General features: G+C 50.6%; 2 protein-coding genes and 1 long non-coding RNA gene across 3 annotated transcripts; all 3 read right to left on the bottom strand.

Annotated features, from left to right (window-relative positions):
• Positions 1–1,488: 1,488 nt before the first annotated feature.
• Positions 1,489–5,418, bottom strand: LOC133972634 (secretagogin-like). Its single transcript, XM_062410186.1, has 11 exons — positions 5,245–5,418; positions 4,999–5,069; positions 4,380–4,475; positions 4,060–4,149; positions 3,861–3,917; positions 3,628–3,705; positions 3,492–3,547; positions 3,262–3,307; positions 2,979–3,038; positions 2,667–2,735; positions 1,489–2,512 (listed from the first exon to the last, which is right to left on the bottom strand). Exons 1-11 carry the CDS (start codon positions 5,306–5,308, stop codon positions 2,387–2,389), a joined length of 813 nt encoding a protein of 270 aa, XP_062266170.1. The 5' UTR covers positions 5,309–5,418; the 3' UTR covers positions 1,489–2,386.
• Positions 5,419–6,415: 997 nt separating this feature from the next.
• Positions 6,416–6,886, bottom strand: LOC133972867 (uncharacterized). Its single transcript, XR_009924489.1, has 2 exons — positions 6,550–6,886; positions 6,416–6,472 (listed from the first exon to the last, which is right to left on the bottom strand). It is a non-coding gene; the product is annotated as an uncharacterized LOC133972867 (long non-coding RNA).
• Positions 6,887–13,592: 6,706 nt separating this feature from the next.
• LOC133972148 (secretagogin-like) lies at positions 13,593–16,575 on the bottom strand. The gene is made up of 11 exons (XM_062409406.1): positions 16,512–16,575; positions 16,266–16,336; positions 15,604–15,699; positions 15,284–15,373; positions 15,085–15,141; positions 14,852–14,929; positions 14,712–14,767; positions 14,482–14,527; positions 14,199–14,258; positions 13,873–13,941; positions 13,593–13,718 (listed from the first exon to the last, which is right to left on the bottom strand). Exons 1-11 carry the CDS (start codon positions 16,573–16,575, stop codon positions 13,593–13,595), a joined length of 813 nt encoding a protein of 270 aa, XP_062265390.1.
• Positions 16,576–21,569: the final 4,994 nt, after the last annotated feature.

The following is a 21,569-nucleotide window of genomic DNA, read 5'->3' as shown; positions in this document are numbered from 1 at the left end:
GATTTTGGCCGCTGGGCAAAGCACTGGGTGACTTTAAGTACGGTGTAACTCCACTGGAGCCTCCACTTCTGTAGCTCAGAGCTGAAGAGTTAAAACATGTCAGTATTTAAGAAATAACCAGAACTGGATCTGAGATTTGTGTATAAAAATTCACCTACCCTCAGCATGTGGCCCAAAGGCTAAGAGTGAGAGCAGGAGCACCCTGGGAAGCAGATCATTTCACAGGTGAACTAAAGAACAAACTTTGTACAGGAAATGGATTTTTAAGACTTTGAAACTAAATGAATTTTACCTCACACAAAATCCAGAAACCATTTTTGAAAGCTGAAGCCAAACAACCAACACAACTTGTGCTGCTTGACATCCAACTACAGACAAAGAACCTTCCGATTCAGCTTTCTGACACCTGCAGCCAGCGCACTGCTTTTATCTGCAGGAACACTGATGAGATGATTGGCCTCAGGTTTGAATCCTCAGCAGCAAGATCTCAGAAGCGGCTTCATCCGCCTGTTTCAAGGGTCATGATGAGGTTTGACTCCTCCACCTCTGGGATTTCTGCTGTACCTCAAATATTTCAGATGTTGCGTTGGAGTCTGTCTGCGGAGGACCATGAAGGAACCTCCTGAACTATTTTTTCAATAAGAACAGTGGAACTAAAGAAGTAGATCCAACATCCAGCTTCTCTGGAGAATCTTGAAAACTGGTCAGATGTTGTTAATATGAACAGGGAACTTCAAAATAAAACTCCTGGGGTTGAACACTTAGCATTTTGAATATGTGTATTTTTACATTCCCTTCCCTAATTAATTTACTTGACTATTTAGTGGATCTTGATGAAAATACCAAGGGACTGATACAAATGCAAATCAAATCTGTGTCTAGTGAATTTAAAAGTGTTTCTCACAAGTAGACCGACTCAGCAGAGGTTTCAACTCTCTGAGTAATTTTATAATTTGAAACGCAGTTTCAGCCATTTCCTGTGACTAAGTTGCCGGAAATAAACAATCTCAACGCCATAAAAACTTCCTTGAGGATATGTTCAGTATTTCTAAAGAGTCTGGTGCTTGAACAAGAAGATGAGAACCTCACCTGGAGCTCAAACCTCCACCAACACCCAACTGCTCCATTCAGTCCGCACCAGGTCTCATCACAATCGTGTTTATCGCCAAGTAGGTTCACACATATCACAGATTTACTGCCATGCGTCTGTGCATAAATATAACAATAGAGAGCAGTATAAAGTATATAGAGATTAAAGAATTAGCAATATGAATGATAGACATTTACAATGTGACGTGTGTAGATAATGTTTGTCTCATTCATGTGGTGCATGTCGGAGTCGAAGCCTCCTCCTCATGAACTCCCTCAGTGGAGGACGTGTTAAGGTATGAGCATTAAATTTGAAGAACTACATACGTGACAAAGATTAAATGTATTTTATTAACCACATCACGTTAATCACATTATTCACATCACAAAAGAAAATCACAAGTCACCAGCTGCACATCAGGACACAAGGTTATGACATCGATCGATATTTATAATCTTCATCACTTCTCTTCAAATATTTAAGACAGAAAAATATATAAAACTGTTTGCTTTTAGGCGTAAATAAGGACATACACTGTGGGAGGAAGGGGAAGAAAGGAGGAATAGGAGGGAAGAGGAGAGGAAGCAACAAAGAGATAGAGGAAAGAAAAGAGAAGGAAGAAGAGGAGAGTAAGCAACAGAGAGATGGAGGAAAGAAAAGAGAAGGAGGAAGAGGAGGGAAGAGGAGAGGAAGCAACAGAGAGATGGAGGAAAGAAAAGAGAAGGAGGAAGAGGAGGGAAGAGGAGAGGAAGCAACAATGAGATAGAGAAAATAAAAGAGATGGAGGAAGAGGAGGGAAGAGGAGAGGAAGCAACAGAGAGATGGAGGAAAGAAAAGAGAAGGAGGAAGAGGAGGGAAGAGGAGAGGAAGCAACATAGAGATGGAGGAAGGAAGAGAGAAGGAGGAGAAGGAAGAAGAGGAGAGGAAGCAACAGAGAGATGGAGGAAAGAAAAGAGAAGGAGGAAGAGGAGGGAAGAGGAGAGGAAGCAACATAGAGATGGAGTAAAGAAAAGAGAAGGAGGAAAAGGAGGGAAGAGGAGAGGAAGCAACAGAGAGATGGAGGAAGGAAGAGAGAAGGAGGAAGAGGAGGGAAGAGGAGAGGAAGCAACAATGAGATGGAGGAAAGAAAAGAGAAGGAGGAAGAGGAGGGAAGAGGAGAGGAAGCAACAATGAGATGGAGGAAGGAAGAGAGAAGGAGGAGGGGGAAGAAGAGGAGAGGAAGCAACAGAGAGATGGAGGAAGGAAGAGAGAAGGAGGAAGAGGAGGGAAGAGGAGAGGAAGGACAGGCGGTGAAGATTAGCTGAGCTTCAGGCCGAGGCAGAGAGCCAGCTCGTTCTTCTGGATCTTTCCGTCTCCGTTGATGTCACAGTGGCCGAGCACAGCTTTCCTGAACTGGTCCAGGTCCGTGCCACTGATGCTGGGCTGGAGAGGGGGTGGGAGGTCGGAGGTCAGAGGTCAGAGGACAACTCACAAAACAAGTTACACATAAAATCTTTGACAATTTTCTTTAATTAGATACTTTGAAGTAAAAGATTTTAAAGATTTTAATGATTTATTCAAACATCCTGTTGTTTACCTTCGCCAGCTCCATCATGTCTTTGACAAATCCATCTACCTCAGGACCCTCCAACGCACCCGTCTTACTCTGTACACACACACACGCACACACACACACGCACACACACACACACACACACACACACACTTAATAAAGGTCTCTATCTGTCACATATGTCTTTGAAAACCTCATTTTTAGTTGTGATAATCGTGAAGAATTAAAAAATGTATATGAACCCAATATTCAAGCCCTTTTAAACTTGCTCTGATCAAACAGGAAACAGGAGGAAAAACTTTTCAGTATTATAGATTCAATACTTTTGAAACTTACGACGTCGTAGTGAGCGAATATTTTCTCAAAGTCCCTCTTCCTGTCGTCCTGACCGCAGGCCTGACAGGGAACAGCCACACACAACAACATCATTAAGAACCCACAACACTAAACTAAACCTTCTTTGGAAACACAAAGTATCAGAAATTAAAATTATATTTCAGTGACAAACTGAGATTTAGGTGAAAGGCGGCAGATCCGTAAGGAATTGAATTGGATTGTTATCGGCACAATATTAGAAAATAAATTATTTAATATTTCATGCTTTAATCTCCAAACTTACGTCCATCTTAAACTTCAGCAAGAAGTTTTCTTTCAGAGCCAAAATTCTGTCGACAACAAGATAGAAATGTAGTTTAATTCATTTAAAAACTCAATGTTTCACAGCTGAAAGTGAATAGTAGTTTTCAATATAAACCCTATATCGAAAGTATTAAATTGTATTTTTCTCTGATTACAGCGTCGATCAGATCCCGTGTGAGTCACAGGTCACGTGACACCGAGCAGTGTTACCTGGCCAGGTCGTTCAGATCCAATCGGCCGTCTTGGTTCTTATCAAACATCTTCATCTGCAGGAAGGAAACATCAAAACAAAATGTATTTATGAGTCAGGGCTAAACAGACGCCCCCCCCCCCCCCTGCAGGTTACCATTGAGACAGTGTACTCCTCCAGCTTCTCAGCGGGGACGGACTTCCTGTGTTGGACGAACAGATCCTGAAGGAAGCCCTGCAGGGACAAACATAGAAAATACAATCAAAGAAAACAGCTGCAGGAATCTGTCAACGCAGAGAAAGTATCATGAGCTCCTCTGTGGTTCTGAGGTTCTCTGTGTAGCTGGACTGCAGAGATCTAACGAGGGGATGTGTCTCTGTCCCCGTTACCTTCAGGTCGACGGCTGAGATGAAGCCGCTGCTGTCCACGTCGTAGTTTCTCCAGATCTGATCAAACAAGAAAAATCTGAGACAACACAACAAATATCCCAAAACTACAAAAACCAGCTGCTGCAGATTCCTTCACTATCTCCATCTATCAACTCTCTGGGCCGATGTCTCATCACTGCTTGTTGACCTTTGACCTCACCCTCATGAACTCCACGCTGTCGTCCAGTGGCGTCTCTCTGTGAAACAGGAGCAGGAACTTCTCCTCCTCCGGCAGCATCATGGCTGCGAGCTGCAAAGACACCATTTCATCACAGGTGGCCTCATTCACCAAGTTCTTATTAGGTCTTAAAGAAAGTTCCTGAAAAAACATGACGTGTCCTAAACTGGGTTCTTGGACAGAAGAACAGATTATTCTGCAGCAGCTCGTCAGGAGTCACGTGTTCACACTCGTCCTGGAGGAAACTCACGACCTGCTCACGTCAGAGTCTTATTCCAGAAATGATCCGGAGGGAATCGTACCTCTTGGATCTGCAGACGTCCGACGGATGAGACGTCAGAAGCCGACATGAACCTTTCTCTCAGTCGCCGGATGTTGAGCTCAGTGATCTCTTCTCTCTGTGAAGATTAAGATTAAGATGCATTTATTATCGTGTTTGACTGGACTTTAGACTCAAAACCTTGAGACCTTGAGTCTGTATCACTCATAATTCCATTAAAGAGTTTGGAATTAGTGAATTAGTTTCATATACAAACAGAAATTAAAAAAAAAGTGTCAGTTTGCAGGATTTAGTGGCATCTAGTGGTGAGACTGCAGATTGCAACTGAGAAGAACTTCTCCCAGTGTGAATATAAAGGGTTAATTCGGGTTTTCACAATAAAACTCTAACAACAATATTTAGTAATTTAGTCTCTGACAAAGCAAGTATATGGTTTTCAAAATAGCCGGATGTATTAAGTAAAGTATTGTATTTTGAAGAAATATTTGTAATAAATATAATATCTGCACTTAATGAATGTAGATGTAACATTTGGGTCTTCAGTAACCTCCCCTGGTGGTGCGATCACAGAACAGCACATTTGGACACACTGCCACCATGTGGCCGCACGGCATCAGTGCAGCTTCATATTCTCTCTTCACCTTCTTTCCCAGTTTCTCCAACACGCGACGGAAGAAGTCGTCGAGCTGCGTCGCTTCGATGTAACCGTGATCTGACAAAACAAGAACAACCGACAAGCAGCCGGACTCAGCAGCAGCTACACACTCACTGAGGATTAACATAACAATGATAATAATAACAATAAAACTACACTAAGATGATAAATCACCCCCCAAACATCTCCCCCTGGTGGCTGCCCACAGTATAGATGTCCCTGAGGTTCTTACCGTCCACGTCCAGAAGCGTCCAGATGTGAGAAAAGCCTGAAGCGTCCAGCCGGTCCAGGTCCATGGTGCTGAGACCAGTCCAGAGGACCAGCCGCTGGGGACACGACTCAGAGACAAGAGGACGAGATTCTTCCACCAAACGACGTCAGAGACAAAGACTCAAACCAATTTTATTCTGATTTCAGCTTCACTCGTCTCTTGAACTCAGAGAAACGAGGGAGGAGAGATTGAGCAGCTGGTTTATAAAGAGGAGTGAGAGAGAGAGAGAGAGAGAGAGAGAGATTCAGCAGCTGGTTTATGAAGAGGAGGAAGGAGAAGAGCGAGATGTTTTCCAGGTGTGAAGGTCCACTCACATAAATATAACATTTTTTTTTTTTTAAAAGCAAAATATTTCAAAACCATTTCCCCAGTATAAAGAACCATCACCAAGTCTCTTACATGAAAATAATAAATCAGATTTCTGCTCCAATGATTATAAAACCCCAGAGTTTGAGACTCAGATTCATTTCTACGTCAGTGGTATTTACATCGGGACACAGACACGTGTCAGTGCAGCAGTCGTGATTGACAGACGTCAGAAAAACATTGGAGCTTCAGTTTGGTCTGAAGCTTGAACACAAATATAGTCTGAAGGAGAGTAAAGGAAATGAAAACAAATATTTGGAACAAAGCAGGATTTTTAATGTGATCCCTGTAACTGAGAGTAGGCTCCATAGCTACGGTAGTTTAAATGAGTTGGATTAGCTGGTGTTTGAGTTCTGGACATTCTGACTCTTGACGTCCGTCCTCTGTAATTTCACTCAGTGAGACTTCCCTCTTGGCAAAATGCCTCCCCTCCAGTTGGGCATCAGCTGGTATTAGACCCAGTTTGAAATGGTTTCTGCAGCAGAGTAGAAAACTTGAAAATTGCTAAGCTTTAGAGTTCTGTTTGAGGTTCCTGTTCCCTCAAGTTTAACTTGCTGTGGTCAGTAAATAAAAGAATGTGTCACTGACTGCTTAAAATTTAGTTACTTTCAGACAATTCACTTCAATAAGTAAAGTACAGACGTTTGTTTTCATAATGTTGGCCTTGAACCAAAGAACCTCAGTGTTCAGAATCAGATTAGATCATATTCCAGACAATTCTTCCCAAGATTGTTCAGCACAACTCAAATAAGTCATAGGCAGCAACTGTAGTTCAATTATTTTATTGAGTTTTCAAAGATGGCCGATTCTCCTGAAGAGTCACCTGTGAACAGAAACACCATTAGCAAGAAAAACAAGTCATTGACATTCACTTGCAAAGAGGTTAGGGTTAGGACTTACAAGTCGCCAAACTCAAAGTCACTAACGGACCCATCGCCGCTGCCATCCAGGATGGTTTGGTGCCACCATATGAGTTGGTCTAACATTTCTGGGCCGAACATTCACTTCAGGGTAAGTGGGCATCTCCTCATTTCGGTCAAAAGAGACATCATGGGAAAGAGCAAAGTCCCACATGCCATCTTTGCTTTGAAATCAGCTCGGCTGCTGCTGGGGCTTGGCCTGGTAGCTCGGCTGCTGCTGGGGCTTGGCCTGGTAGCTCGGCTGCTGCTGGGGCTTGGCCTGGTAGCTCGGCTGCTGCTGGGGCTTGGCCTGGTAGCTCGGCTGCTGCTGGGGCTTGGCCTGGTAGCTCGGCTGCTGCTGGGGCTTGGCCTGGTAGCTCGGCTGCTGCTGGGGCTTGGCCTGGTAGCTCGGCTGCTGCTGGGGCTTGGCCTGGTAGCTCGGCTGCTGCTGGGGCTTGGCCTGGTAGCTCGGCTGCTGCTGGGGCTTGGCCTGGTAGCTCGGCTGCTGCTGGGGCTTGGCCTGGTAGCTCGGCTGCTGCTGGGGCTTGGCCTGGTAGCTCGGCTGCTGCTGGGGCTTGGCCTGGTAGCTCGGCTGCTGCTGGGGCTTGGCCTGGTAGCTCGGCTGCTGCTGGGGCTTGGCCTGGTAGCTCGGCTGCTGCTGGGGCTTGGCCTGGTAGCTCGGCTGCTGCTGGGGCTTGGCCTGGTAGCTCGGCTGCTGCTGGGGCTTGGCCTGGTAGCTCGGCTGCTGCTGGGGCTTGGCCTGGTAGCTCGGCTGCTGCTGGGGCTTGGCCTGGTAGCTCGGCTGCTGCTGGGGCTTGGCCTGGTAGCTCGGCTGCTGCTGGGGCTTGGCCTGGTAGCTCGGCTGCTGCTGGGGCTTGGCCTGGTAGCTCGGCTGCTGCTGGGGCTTGGCCTGGTAGCTCGGCTGCTGCTGGGGCTTGGCCTGGTAGCTCGGCTGCTGCTGGGGCTTGGCCTGGTAGCTCGGCTGCTGCTGGGGCTTGGCCTGGTAGCTCGGCTGCTGCTGGGGCTTGGCCTGGTAGCTCGGCTGCTGCTGGGGCTTGGCCTGGTAGCTCGGCTGCTGCTGGGGCTTGGCCTGGTAGCTCGGCTGCTGCTGGGGCTTGGCCTGGTAGCTCGGCTGCTGCTGGGGCTTGGCCTGGTAGCTCGGCTGCTGCTGGGGCTTGGCCTGGTAGCTCGGCTGCTGCTGGGGCTTGGCCTGGTAGCTCGGCTGCTGCTGGGGCTTGGCCTGGTAGCTCGGCTGCTGCTGGGGCTTGGCCTGGTAGCTCGGCTGCTGCTGGGGCTTGGCCTGGTAGCTCGGCTGCTGCTGGGGCTTGGCCTGGTAGCTCGGCTGCTGCTGGGGCTTGGCCTGGTAGCTCGGCTGCTGCTGGGGCTTGGCCTGGTAGCTCGGCTGCTGCTGGGGCTTGGCCTGGTAGCTCGGCTGCTGCTGGGGCTTGGCCTGGTAGCTCGGCTGCTGCTGGGGCTTGGCCTGGTAGCTCGGCTGCTGCTGGGGCTTGGCCTGGTAGCTCGGCTGCTGCTGGGGCTTGGCCTGGTAGCTCGGCTGCTGCTGGGGCTTGGCCTGGTAGCTCGGCTGCTGCTGGGGCTTGGCCTGGTAGCTCGGCTGCTGCTGGGGCTTGGCCTGGTAGCTCGGCTGCTGCTGGGGCTTGGCCTGGTAGCTCGGCTGCTGCTGGGGCTTGGCCTGGTAGCTCGGCTGCTGCTGGGGCTTGGCCTGGTAGCTCGGCTGCTGCTGGGGCTTGGCCTGGTAGCTCGGCTGCTGCTGGGGCTTGGCCTGGTAGCTCGGCTGCTGCTGGGGCTTGGCCTGGTAGCTCGGCTGCTGCTGGGGCTTGGCCTGGTAGCTCGGCTGCTGCTGGGGCTTGGCCTGGTAGCTCGGCTGCTGCTGGGGCTTGGCCTGGTAGCTCGGCTGCTGCTGGGGCTTGGCCTGGTAGCTCGGCTGCTGCTGGGGCTTGGCCTGGTAGCTCGGCTGCTGCTGGGGCTTGGCCTGGTAGCTCGGCTGCTGCTGGGGCTTGGCCTGGTAGCTCGGCTGCTGCTGGGGCTTGGCCTGGTAGCTCGGCTGCTGCTGGGGCTTGGCCTGGTAGCTCGGCTGCTGCTGGGGCTTGGCCTGGTAGCTCGGCTGCTGCTGGGGCTTGGCCTGGTAGCTCGGCTGCTGCTGGGGCTTGGCCTGGTAGCTCGGCTGCTGCTGGGGCTTGGCCTGGTAGCTCGGCTGCTGCTGGGGCTTGGCCTGGTAGCTCGGCTGCTGCTGGGGCTTGGCCTGGTAGCTCGGCTGCTGCTGGGGCTTGGCCTGGTAGCTCGGCTGCTGCTGGGGCTTGGCCTGGTAGCTCGGCTGCTGCTGGGGCTTGGCCTGGTAGCTCGGCTGCTGCTGGGGCTTGGCCTGGTAGCTCGGCTGCTGCTGGGGCTTGGCCTGGTAGCTCGGCTGCTGCTGGGGCTTGGCCTGGTAGCTCGGCTGCTGCTGGGGCTTGGCCTGGTAGCTCGGCTGCTGCTGGGGCTTGGCCTGGTAGCTCGGCTGCTGCTGGGGCTTGGCCTGGTAGCTCGGCTGCTGCTGGGGCTTGGCCTGGTAGCTCGGCTGCTGCTGGGGCTTGGCCTGGTAGCTCGGCTGCTGCTGGGGCTTGGCCTGGTAGCTCGGCTGCTGCTGGGGCTTGGCCTGGTAGCTCGGCTGCTGCTGGGGCTTGGCCTGGTAGCTCGGCTGCTGCTGGGGCTTGGCCTGGTAGCTCGGCTGCTGCTGGGGCTTGGCCTGGTAGCTCGGCTGCTGCTGGGGCTTGGCCTGGTAGCTCGGCTGCTGCTGGGGCTTGGCCTGGTAGCTCGGCTGCTGCTGGGGCTTGGCCTGGTAGCTCGGCTGCTGCTGGGGCTTGGCCTGGTAGCTCGGCTGCTGCTGGGGCTTGGCCTGGTAGCTCGGCTGCTGCTGGGGCTTGGCCTGGTAGCTCGGCTGCTGCTGGGGCTTGGCCTGGTAGCTCGGCTGCTGCTGGGGCTTGGCCTGGTAGCTCGGCTGCTGCTGGGGCTTGGCCTGGTAGCTCGGCTGCTGCTGGGGCTTGGCCTGGTAGCTCGGCTGCTGCTGGGGCTTGGCCTGGTAGCTCGGCTGCTGCTGGGGCTTGGCCTGGTAGCTCGGCTGCTGCTGGGGCTTGGCCTGGTAGCTCGGCTGCTGCTGGGGCTTGGCCTGGTAGCTCGGCTGCTGCTGGGGCTTGGCCTGGTAGCTCGGCTGCTGCTGGGGCTTGGCCTGGTAGCTCGGCTGCTGCTGGGGCTTGGCCTGGTAGCTCGGCTGCTGCTGGGGCTTGGCCTGGTAGCTCGGCTGCTGCTGGGGCTTGGCCTGGTAGCTCGGCTGCTGCTGGGGCTTGGCCTGGTAGCTCGGCTGCTGCTGGGGCTTGGCCTGGTAGCTCGGCTGCTGCTGGGGCTTGGCCTGGTAGCTCGGCTGCTGCTGGGGCTTGGCCTGGTAGCTCGGCTGCTGCTGGGGCTTGGCCTGGTAGCTCGGCTGCTGCTGGGGCTTGGCCTGGTAGCTCGGCTGCTGCTGGGGCTTGGCCTGGTAGCTCGGCTGCTGCTGGGGCTTGGCCTGGTAGCTCGGCTGCTGCTGGGGCTTGGCCTGGTAGCTCGGCTGCTGCTGGGGCTTGGCCTGGTAGCTCGGCTGCTGCTGGGGCTTGGCCTGGTAGCTCGGCTGCTGCTGGGGCTTGGCCTGGTAGCTCGGCTGCTGCTGGGGCTTGGCCTGGTAGCTCGGCTGCTGCTGGGGCTTGGCCTGGTAGCTCGGCTGCTGCTGGGGCTTGGCCTGGTAGCTCGGCTGCTGCTGGGGCTTGGCCTGGTAGCTCGGCTGCTGCTGGGGCTTGGCCTGGTAGCTCGGCTGCTGCTGGGGCTTGGCCTGGTAGCTCGGCTGCTGCTGGGGCTTGGCCTGGTAGCTCGGCTGCTGCTGGGGCTTGGCCTGGTAGCTCGGCTGCTGCTGGGGCTTGGCCTGGTAGCTCGGCGGCTGCTGGGGCTGGGCCTGGTAGCTCGGAGGCTGCTGGGGCTGGGCCTGGTAGGTCGGAGGCTGCTGGGGCTGGGCCTGGTAGCTCGGCGGCTGCTGGGGCTTGGCCTGGTAGCTCGGCGGCTGCTGGGGCTGGGCCTGGTAGCTCGGCGGCTGCTGGGGCTGGGCCTGGTAGCTCGGCGGCTGCTGGGGCTGGGCCTGGTAGCTCGGCGGCTGCTGGGGCTGGGCCTGGTAGCTCGGTTTTGAAGGGATCATTGGGTCAGGCCTGTAACTAGAAACACTTCTTTTCTGACTGTAACCATCTACGTGCCTTCCAGAAAGAACAGCAGGCTCCAGTTCATCAGAAGAGCCACCTTCAGGGTAACTGGGTCCAGAGCCACCTTTAGATCCTCCAGCCCGTGCAGAGTTCTCATAACTGGAAGCGGCTAAACCTGGATTTTGGCCGCTGGGCAAAGCACTGGGTGACTTAAAGTACGGTGTAACTCCACTGGAGCCTCCACTTCTGTAGCTCAGAGCTGAAGAGTTAAAACATGTCAGTATTTAAGAAATAACCAGAACTGGATCTGAGATTTGTGTATAAAAATTCACCTACCCTCAGCATGTGGCCCAAAGGCTAAGAGTGAGAGCAGGAGCACCCTGGGAAGCAGATCATTTCACAGGTGAACTAAAGAACAAACTTTGTACAGGAAATGGATTTTTAAGACTTTGAAACTAAATGAATTTTACCTCACACAAAATCCAGAAACCATTTTTGAAAGCTGAAGCCAAACAACCAACACAACTTGTGCTGCTTGACATCCAACAACAGACAAAGAACCTTCCGATTCAGCTTTCTGACACCTGCAGCCAGCGCACTGCTTTTATCTGCAGGAACACTGATGAGATGATTGGACTCAGGTTTGAATCCTCAGCAGCAAGAGCTCAGAAGCGGCTTCATCCGCCTGTTTCAAGGGTCATGATGAGGTTTGACTCCTCCACCTCTGGGATTTCTGCTGTACCTCAAATATTTCAGATGTTGCGTTGGAGTCTGTCTGCGGAGGACCATGAAGGAACCTCCTGAACTATTTTTTCAATAAGAACAGTGGAACTAAAGAAGTAGATCCAACATCCAGCTTCTCTGGAGAATCTTGAAAACTGGTCAGATGTTGTTAATATGAACAGGGAACTTCAAAATAAAACTCCTGGGGTTGAACACTTAGCATTTTGAATATGTGTATTTTTACATTCCCTTCCCTAATTAATTTACTTGACTATTTAGTGGATCTTGATGAAAATACCAAGGGACTGATACAAATGCAAATCAAATCTGTGTCTAGTGAATTTAAAAGTGTTTCTCACAAGTAGACCGACTCAGCAGAGGTTTCAACTCTCTGAGTGATTTTATAATTTGAAACGCAGTTTCAGCCATTTCCTGTGACTAAGTTGCCGGAAATAAACAATCTCAACGCCATAAAAACTTCCTTGAGGATATGTTCAGTATTTCCACAGAGTCTGGTGCTTGAACAAGAAGATGAGAACCTCACCTGGAGCTCAAACCTCCGCCAACACCCAACTGCTCCATTCAGTCCGCACCAGGTCTCATCACAATCGTGTTTATCGCCAAGTAGGTTCACACATATCACAGATTTACTGCCATGCGTCTGTGCATAAATATAACAATATAGAGCAGTATAAAGTATATAGAGATTAAAGAATTAGCAATATGAATGATAGACATTTACAATGTGACGTGTGTAGATAATGTTTGTCTCATTCATGCGGTGCATGTCGGAGTCGAAGCCTCCTCCTCATGAACTCCCTCAGTGGAGGACGTGTTAAGGTATGAGCATTAAATTTGAAGAACCACATACGTGACAAAGATTAAATGTATTTTATTAACCACATCACGTTAATCACATTATTCACATCACAAAAGAAAATCACAAGTCACCAGCTGCACATCAGGACACAAGGTTATGACATCGATCGATATTTATAATCTTCATCACTTCTCTTCAAATATTTAAGACAGAAAAATATATAAAACTGTTTGCTTTTAGGCGTAAATAAGGAGATACACTGTGGGAGGAAGGGGAAGAAAGGAGGAATAGGAGGGGAGAGGGGAGGAAGCAACAAAGAGATAGAGGAAAGAAAAGAGAAGGAAGAAGAGGAGAGGAAGCAACAGAGAGATGGAGGAAAGAAAAGAGAAGGAGGAAGAGGAGAGGAAGCAACAGAGAGATGGAGGAAAGAAAAGAGATGGAGGAAGAGGAGGGAAGAGGAGAGGAAGCAACAGAGAGATGGAGGAAAGAAAAGAGAAGGAGGAAGAGGAGGGAAGAGGAGAGGAAGCAACATAGAGATGGAGGAAGGAAGAGAGAAGGAGGAGAAGGAAGAAGAGGAGAGGAAGCAACAGAGAGATGGAGGAAAGAAAAGAGAAGGAGGAAGAGGAGGGAAGAGGAGAGGAAGCAACAGAGAGATGGAGGAAGGAAGAGAGAAGGAGGAAGAGGAGGGAAGAGGAGAGGAAGCAACAAAGAGATAGAGGAAAGAAAAGAGAAGGAAGAAGAGGAGAGGAAGCAACAGAGAGATGGAGGAAAGAAAAGAGAAGGAGGAAGAGGAGAGGAAGCAACAATGAGATAGAGAAAATAAAAGAGATGGAGGAAGAGGAGGGAAGAGGAGAGGAAGCAACAGAGAGATGGAGGAAAGAAAAGAGAAGGAGGAAGAGGAGGGAAGAGGAGAGGAAGCAACATAGAGATGGAGGAAGGAAGAGAGAAGGAGGAGAAGGAAGAAGAGGAGAGGAAGCAACAGAGAGATGGAGGAAAGAAAAGAGAAGGAGGAAGAGGAGGGAAGAGGAGAGGAAGCAACATAGAGATGGAGTAAAGAAAAGAGGAGGAAAAGGAGGGAAGAGGAGAGGAAGCAACAGAGAGATGGAGGAAGGAAGAGAAAAGGAGGAAGAGGAGGGAAGAGGAGAGGAAGCAACAGAGAGATGGAGGAAGGAAGAGAGAAGGAGGAAGAGGAGGGAAGAGGAGAGGAGGGAAGAGGAGAGGAAGGAAGAGAGAAGGAGGAAGAGGAGGGAAGAGGAGAGGAGGGAAGAGGAGAGGAAGGACAGGCGGTGAAGGTTAGCTGAGCTTCAGGCCGAGGCAGAGAGCCAGCTCGTTCTTCTGGATCTTTCCGTCTCCGTTGATGTCACAGTGGCCGAGCACAGCTTTCCTGAACTGGTCCAGGTCCGTGCCACTGATGCTGGGCTGGAGAGGGGGTGGGAGGTCGGAGGTCAGAGGTCAGAGGACAACTCACAAAACAAGTTACACATAAAATCTTTGACAATTTTCTTTAATTAGATACTTTGAAGTAAAAGATTTTAAAGATTTTAATGATTTATTCAAACATCCTGTTGTTTACCTTCGCCAGCTCCATCATGTCTTTGACAAATCCATCGACCTCAGGACCCTCCAACGCACCCGTCTTACTCTGTACACACGCACACGCACACACACACACACACACACACACACACACACACACACACACACACACACACACACTTAATAAAGGTCTCTATCTGTCACATATGTCTTTGAAAACCTCATTTTTAGTTGTGATAATCGTGAAGAATTAAAAAATGTATATGAACCCAATATTCAAGCCCTTTTAAACTTGCTCTGATCAAACAGGAAACAGGAGGAAAAACTTTTCAGTATTATAGATTCAATACTTTTGAAACTTACGACGTCGTAGTGAGCGAATATTTTCTCAAAGTCCCTCTTCCTGTCGTCCTGACTGCAGGCCTGACAGGGAACAGCCACACACAACAACATCATTAAGAACCCACAACACTAAACTAAACCTTCTTTGGAAACACAAAGTATCAGAAATTAAAATTATATTTCAGTGACAAACTGAGATTTAGGTGAAAGGCGGCAGATCCGTAAGGAATTGAATTGGATTGTTATCGGCACAATATTAGAAAATAAATAATTTAATATTTCATGCTTTAATCTCCAAACTTACGTCCATCTTAAACTTCAGCAAGAAGTTTTCTTTCAGAGCCAAAATTCTGTCGACAACAAGATAGAAATGTAGTTTAATTTATTTAAAAACTCAATGTTTCACAGCTGAAAGTGAATAGTAGTTTTCAATATAAACTCTATATCGAAAGTATTAAATTGTATTTTTCTCTGATTACAGCGTCGATCAGATCCCGTGTGAGTCACAGGTCACGTGACACCGAGCAGTGTTACCTGGCCAGGTCGTTCAGATCCAATCGGCCGTCTTGGTTCTTATCAAACATCTTCGTCTGCAGGAAGGAAACATCAAAACAAAATTTATTTATGAGTCAGGGCTAAACAGACGCCCCCCCCCCCCCCCCCCTGCAGGTTACCATTGAGACAGTGTACTCCTCCAGCTTCTCAGCGGGGACGGACTTCCTGTGTTGGACGAACAGATCCTGAAGGAAGCCCTGCAGGGACAAACATAGAAAATACAATCAAAGAAAACAGCTGCAGGAATCTGTCAACGCAGAGAAAGTATCGTGAGCTCCTCTGTGGTTCTGAGGTTCTCTGTGTAGCTGGACTGCAGAGATCTAACGAGGGGATGTGTCTCTGTCCCCGTTACCTTCAGGTCGACGGCTGAGATGAAGCCGCTGCTGTCCACGTCGTAGTTTCTCCAGATCTGATCAAACAAGAAAAATCTAAGACAACACAACAAATATCCCAAAACTACAAAAACCAGCTGCTGCAGATTCCTTCACTATCTCCATCTATCAACTCTCTGGACCGATGTCTCATCACTGCTTGTTGACCTTTGACCTCACCCTCATGAACTCCACGCTGTCGTCCAGTGGCGTCTCTCTGTGAAACAGGAGCAGGAACTTCTCCTCCTCCGGCAGCATCATGGCTGCGAGCTGCAAAGACACCATTTCATCACAGGTGGCCTCATTCACCAAGTTCTTATTAGGTCTTAAAGAAAGTTCCTGAAAAAACATGACGTGTCCTAAACTGGGTTCTTGGACAGAAGAACAGATTATTCTGCAGCAGCACGTCAGGAGTCACGTGTTCAGACTCGTTCTGGAGGAAACTCACGACCTGCTCTCGTCAGAGTCTTATTCCAGAAATGATCCGGAGGGAATCGTACCTCTTGGATCTGCAGACGTCCGACGGATGAGACGTCATAGGCCGACATGAACCTTTCTCTCAGTCGCCGGATGTTGAGCTCAGTGATCTCTTCTCTCTGTGAAGATTAAGATTAAGATGCATTTATTATCGTGTTTGACTGGACTTTAGACTCAAAACCTTGAAATGTGAAACAGTGAAATATCAACAAGTTGTTCTCTGGCTCAACGAGAGTCTGTATCACTCATAATTCCATTAAAGAGTTTGGAATTAGTGAATTAGTTTCATATACAAACAGAAATTAAAAAAATGGTGTCAGTTTGCAGGATTTAGTGGCATCTAGTGGTGAGACTGCAGATTGCAACTGAGAAGAAGAACTTCTCCCAGTGTGAATATAAAGGGTTAATTCGGGTTTTCACAATAAAACTATAACAACAATATTTAGTAATTTAGTCTCTGACAAAGCAAGTATATGGTTTTCAAAATAGCCGGATGTATTAAGTAAAGTATTGTATTTTGAAGAAATATTTGTAATAAATATAATATCTGCACTTAATGAATGTAGATGTAACATTTGGGTCTTCAGTAACCTCCCCTGGTGGTGCGATCAGAGAACAGCACATTTGGACACACTGCCACCATGTGGCCGCACGGCATCAGTGCAGCTTCATATTCTCTCTTCACCTTCTTTCCAAGTTTCTGCAACACGCGACGGAAGAAGTCGTCGAGCTGCGTCGCTTCGATGTAACCGTGATCTGACAAAACAAGAACAACCGACAAGCAGCCGGACTCAGCAGCAGCTACACACTCACTGAGGATTAACATAACAATGATAATAATAACAATAAAACTACACTAACATGATAAATCACCCCCCAAACATCTCCCCCTGGTGGCTGCCCACAGTATAGATGTCCCTGAGGTTCTTACCGTCCACGTCCAGAAGCGTCCAGATGTGAGAAAAGCCTGAAGCGTCCAGCCGGTCCAGGTCCATGGTGCTGAGACCAGTCCAGAGGACGAGCCGCTGGGGACACGACTCAGAGACAAGAGGACGAGATTCTTCCACCAAACGACGTCAGAGACAAAGACTCAAACCAATTTTATTCTGATTTCAGCTTCACTCGTCTCTTGAACTCAGAGAAACGAGGGAGGAGAGATTGAGCAGCTGGTTTATAAAGAGGAGGAGTGAGAGAGAGAGAGAGAGAGAGAGAGATTCAGCAGCTGGTTTATGAAGAGGAGGAAGGAGAAGAGCGAGGTGTTTTCCAGGTGTGAAGGTCCACTCACATAAATATAACATTTTTTTTTTTTTAAAAGCAAAATATTTCAAAACCATTTCCCCAGTATAAAGAACCATCACCAAGTCTCTTACATGAAAATAATAAATCAGATTTCTGCTCCAATGATAATAAAACCCCAGAGTTTGAGACTCAGATTCATTTCTACGTCAGTGGTATTTACATCGGGACACAGACACGTGTCAGTGCAGCAGTCGTGATTGACAGACGTCAGAAAAACATTGGAGCTTCAGTTTGGTCTGAAGCTTGAACACAAATATAGTCTGAAGGAGAGTAAAGGAAATGAAAACAAATATTTGGAACAAAGCAGGATTTTTAATGTGATCCCTGTAACTGAGAGTAGGCTCCATAGCTACGGTAGTTTAAATGAGTTGGATTAGCTGGTGTTTGAGTTCTGGACATTCTGACTCTTGACGTCCGTCCTCTGTAATTTCACTCAGTGAGACTTCCCTCTTGGCAAAATGCCTCCCCTCCAGTTGGGCATCAGCTGGTATTAGACCCAGTTTGAAATGGTTTCTGCAGCAGAGTAGAAAACTTGAAAATTGCTAAGCTTTAGAGTTCTGTTTGAGGTTCCTGTTACCTCAAGTTTAACTTAGTGTGGTCAGTAAATAAAAGAATGTGTCACTGACTGCTTAAAATTTAGTTACTTTCAGACAATTCACTTCAATAAGTAAAGTACAGACGTTTGTTTTCATAATGTTGGCCTTGAACCAAAGAACCTCAGTGTTCAGAATCAGATTAGATCATATTCCAGACAATTCTTCCCAAGATTGTTCAGCACAACTCAAATAAGTCATAGGCAGCAAGTGTAGTTCAATTATTTTATTGAGTTTTCAAAGATGGCCGATTCACCTGAAGAGTCACCTGTGAACAGAAACACCATTAGCAAGAAAAACAAGTCATTGACATTCACTTGCAAAGAGGTTAGGGTTAGGACTTACAAGTCGCCAAACTCAAAGTCACTAACGGACCCATCGCCGCTGCCATCCAGGATGGTTTGGTGCCACCATATGAGTTGGTCTAACATTTCTAGGCCGAACATTCACTTCAGGGTAAGTGGGCATCTCCTCATTTGGGTCAAAAGAGACATCATGGGAAAGAGCAAAGTCCCACATGCCATCTTTGCTTTGAAATCCGCTCGGCTGCTGCTGGGGCTTGGCCTGGTAGCTCGGCTGCTGCTGGGGCTTGGCCTGGTAGCTCGGCTGCTGCTGGGGCTTGGCCTGGTAGCTCGGCTGCTGCTGGGGCTTGGCCTGGTAGCTCGGCTGCTGCTGGGGCTTGGCCTGGTAGCTCGGCTGCTGCTGGGGCTTGGCCTGGTAGCTCGGCTGCTGCTGGGGCTTGGCCTGGTAGCTCGGCTGCTGCTGGGGCTTGGCCTGGTAGCTCGGCTGCTGCTGGGGCTTGGCCTGGTAGCTCGGCTGCTGCTGGGGCTTGGCCTGGTAGCTCGGCTGCTGCTGGGGCTTGGCCTGGTAGCTCGGCTGCTGCTGGGGCTGGGCCTGGTAGCTCGGCTGCTGCTGGGGCTTGGCCTGGTAGCTCGGCTGCTGCTGGGGCTTGGCCTGGTAGCTCGGCTGCTGCTGGGGCTTGGCCTGGTAGCTCGGCTGCTGCTGGGGCTTGGCCTGGTAGCTCGGCTGCTGCTGGGGCTTGGCCTGGTAGCTCGGCTGCTGCTGGGGCTTGGCCTGGTAGCTCGGCTGCTGCTGGGGCTTGGCCTGGTAGCTCGGCTGCTGCTGGGGCTTGGCCTGGTAGCTCGGCTGCTGCTGGGGCTTGGCCTGGTAGCTCGGCTGCTGCTGGGGCTTGGCCTGGTAGCTCGGCTGCTGCTGGGGCTTGGCCTGGTAGCTCGGCTGCTGCTGGGGCTTGGCCTGGTAGCTCGGCTGCTGCTGGGGCTTGGCCTGGTAGCTCGGCTGCTGCTGGGGCTTGGCCTGGTAGCTCGGCTGCTGCTGGGGCTTGGCCTGGTAGCTCGGCTGCTGCTGGGGCTTGGCCTGGTAGCTCGGCTGCTGCTGGGGCTTGGCCTGGTAGCTCGGCTGCTGCTGGGGCTTGGCCTGGTAGCTCGGCTGCTGCTGGGGCTTGGCCTGGTAGCTCGGCTGCTGCTGGGGCTTGGCCTGGTAGCTCGGCTGCTGCTGGGGCTTGGCCTGGTAGCTCGGCTGCTGCTGGGGCTTGGCCTGGTAGCTCGGCTGCTGCTGGGGCTTGGCCTGGTAGCTCGGCTGCTGCTGGGGCTTGGCCTGGTAGCTCGGCTGCTGCTGGGGCTTGGCCTGGTAGCTCGGCTGCTGCTGGGGCTTGGCCTGGTAGCTCGGCTGCTGCTGGGGCTTGGCCTGGTAGCTCGGCTGCTGCTGGGGCTTGGCCTGGTAGCTCGGCTGCTGCTGGGGCTTGGCCTGGTAGCTCGGCTGCTGCTGGGGCTTGGCCTGGTAGCTCGGCTGCTGCTGGGGCTTGGCCTGGTAGCTCGGCTGCTGCTGGGGCTTGGCCTGGTAGCTCGGCTGCTGCTGGGGCTTGGCCTGGTAGCTCGGCTGCTGCTGGGGCTTGGCCTGGTAGCTCGGCTGCTGCTGGGGCTTGGCCTGGTAGCTCGGCTGCTGCTGGGGCTTGGCCTGGTAGCTCGGCTGCTGCTGGGGCTTGGCCTGGTAGCTCGGCTGCTGCTGGGGCTTGGCCTGGTAGCTCGGCTGCTGCTGGGGCTTGGCCTGGTAGCTCGGCTGCTGCTGGGGCTTGGCCTGGTAGCTCGGCTGCTGCTGGGGCTTGGCCTGGTAGCTCGGCTGCTGCTGGGGCTTGGCCTGGTAGCTCGGCTGCTGCTGGGGCTTGGCCTGGTAGCTCGGCTGCTGCTGGGGCTTGGCCTGGTAGCTCGGCTGCTGCTGGGGCTGGGCCTGGTAGCTCGGCTGCTGCTGGGGCTGGGCCTGGTAGCTCGGCTGCTGCTGGGGCTGGGCCTGGTAGCTCGGCGGCTGCTGGGGCTGGGCCTGGTAGCTCGGCGGCTGCTGGGGCTGGGCCTGGTAGCTCGGCGGCTGCTGGGGCTGGGCCTGGTAGCTCGGCGGCTGCTGGGGCTGGGCCTGGTAGCTCGGCGGCTGCTGGGGCTGGGCCTGGTAGCTCGGCGGCTGCTGGGGCTGGGCCTGGTAGCTCGGCGGCTGCTGGGGCTGGGCCTGGTAGCTCGGTTTTGAAGGGATCATTGGGTCAGGCCTGTAACTAGAAACACTTCTTTTCTGACTGTAACCATCTACGTGCCTTCCAGAAAGAACAGCAGGCTCCAGTTCATCAGAAGAGCCACCTTCAGGGTAACTGGGTCCAGAGCCACCTTTAGATCCTCCAGCCCGTGCAGAGTTCTCATAACTGGAAGCGGCTAAACCTGGATTTTGGCCGCTGGGCAAAGCACTGGGTGACTTAAAGTACGGTGTAACTCCACTGGAGCCTCCACTTCTGTAGCTCAGAGCTGAAGAGTTAAAACATGTCAGTATTTAAGAAATAACCAGAACTGGATCTGAGATTTGTGTATAAAAATTCACCTACCCTCAGCATGTGGCCCAAAGGCTAAGAGTGAGAGCAGGAGCACCCTGGGAAGCAGATCATTTCACAGGTGAACTAAAGAACAAACTTTGTACAGGAAATGGATTTTTAAGACTTTGAAACTAAATGAATTTTACCTCACACAAAATCCAGAAACCATTTTTGAAAGCTGAAGCCAAACAACCAACACAACTTGTGCTGCTTGACATCCAACAACAGACAAAGAACCTTCCGATTCAGCTTTCTGACACCTGCAGCCAGCGCACTGCTTTTATCTGCAGGAACACTGATGAGATGATTGGCCTCAGGTTTGAATCCTCAGCAGCAAGATCTCAGAAGCGGCTTCATCCGCCTGTTTCAAGGGTCATGATGAGGTTTGACTCCTCCACCTCTGGGATTTCTGCTGTACCTCAAATATTTCAGATGTTGCGTTGGAGTCTGTCTGCGGAGGACCATGAAGGAACCTCCTGAACTATTTTTTCAATAAGAACAGTGGAACTAAAGAAGTAGATCCAACATCCAGCTTCTCTGGAGAATCTTGAAAACTGGTCAGATGTTGTTAATATGAACAGGGAACTTCAAAATAAAACTCCTGGGGTTGAACACTTAGCATTTTGAATATGTGTATTTTTACATTCCCTTCCCTAATTAATTTACTTGACTATTTAGTGGATCTTGATGAAAATACCAAGGGACTGATACAAATGCAAATCAAATCTGTGTCTAGTGAATTTAAAAGTGTTTCTCACAAGTAGACCGACTCAGCAGAGGTTTCAACTCTCTGAGTGATTTTATAATTTGAAACGCAGTTTCAGCCATTTCCTGTGACTAAGTTGCCGGAAATAAACAATCTCAACGCCATAAAAACTGCCTTGAGGATATGTTCAGTATTTCCACAGAGTCTGGTGCTTGAACAAGAAGATGAGAACCTCACCTGGAGCTCAAACCTCCACCAACACCCAACTGCTCCATTCAGTCCGCACCAGGTCTCATCACAATCGTGTTTATCGCCAAGTAGGTTCACACATATCACAGATTTACTGCGGTGCGTTTGTGGAAACTAGACTCCGGACGGGATGTAGTAAGCAGACCAATCACAAGCCTTACGGGCTGCGTGAGGCTCTTGTCGCTTTGTCGTGTAGTTAGAAAAATTCTTTTGTCTTGCGTGCATGCGTGCGTTCGTGCAACCCGACTATAATTCGGCCTTAAGAACCACTTTCCC

Source organism: Platichthys flesus, chromosome 17, assembly GCF_949316205.1.
Source record: "Platichthys flesus chromosome 17, fPlaFle2.1, whole genome shotgun sequence".
In the NCBI taxonomy this organism is placed as follows: Eukaryota; Metazoa; Chordata; class Actinopteri; order Pleuronectiformes; family Pleuronectidae; genus Platichthys; species Platichthys flesus.
This window is presented reverse-complemented; position numbering and strand designations above follow the sequence as displayed.

Coding starts and splice junctions, on each gene's coding strand:
- LOC133972634 (XM_062410186.1), bottom strand. CDS start 5,308: ATGGACCTGGACCGGCTGGACGCTTCAGGCTTTTCTCACATCTGGACG. Junction 4,476..4,998: donor TGGAGAAACTGGGAAAGAAG/GTGAAGAGAGAA, acceptor TAATCTTCACAG/AGAGAAGAGATCACTGAGCT. Junction 2,736..2,978: donor TATTCGCTCACTACGACGTC/GTAAGTTTCAAA, acceptor GTGTGTGTACAG/AGTAAGACGGGTGCGTTGGA.
- LOC133972148 (XM_062409406.1), bottom strand. CDS start 16,575: ATGGACCTGGACCGGCTGGACGCTTCAGGCTTTTCTCACATCTGGACG. Junction 14,768..14,851: donor AGGAGTACACTGTCTCAATG/GTAACCTGCAGG, acceptor TCCTTCCTGCAG/ACGAAGATGTTTGATAAGAA. Junction 13,942..14,198: donor TATTCGCTCACTACGACGTC/GTAAGTTTCAAA, acceptor GCGTGTGTACAG/AGTAAGACGGGTGCGTTGGA.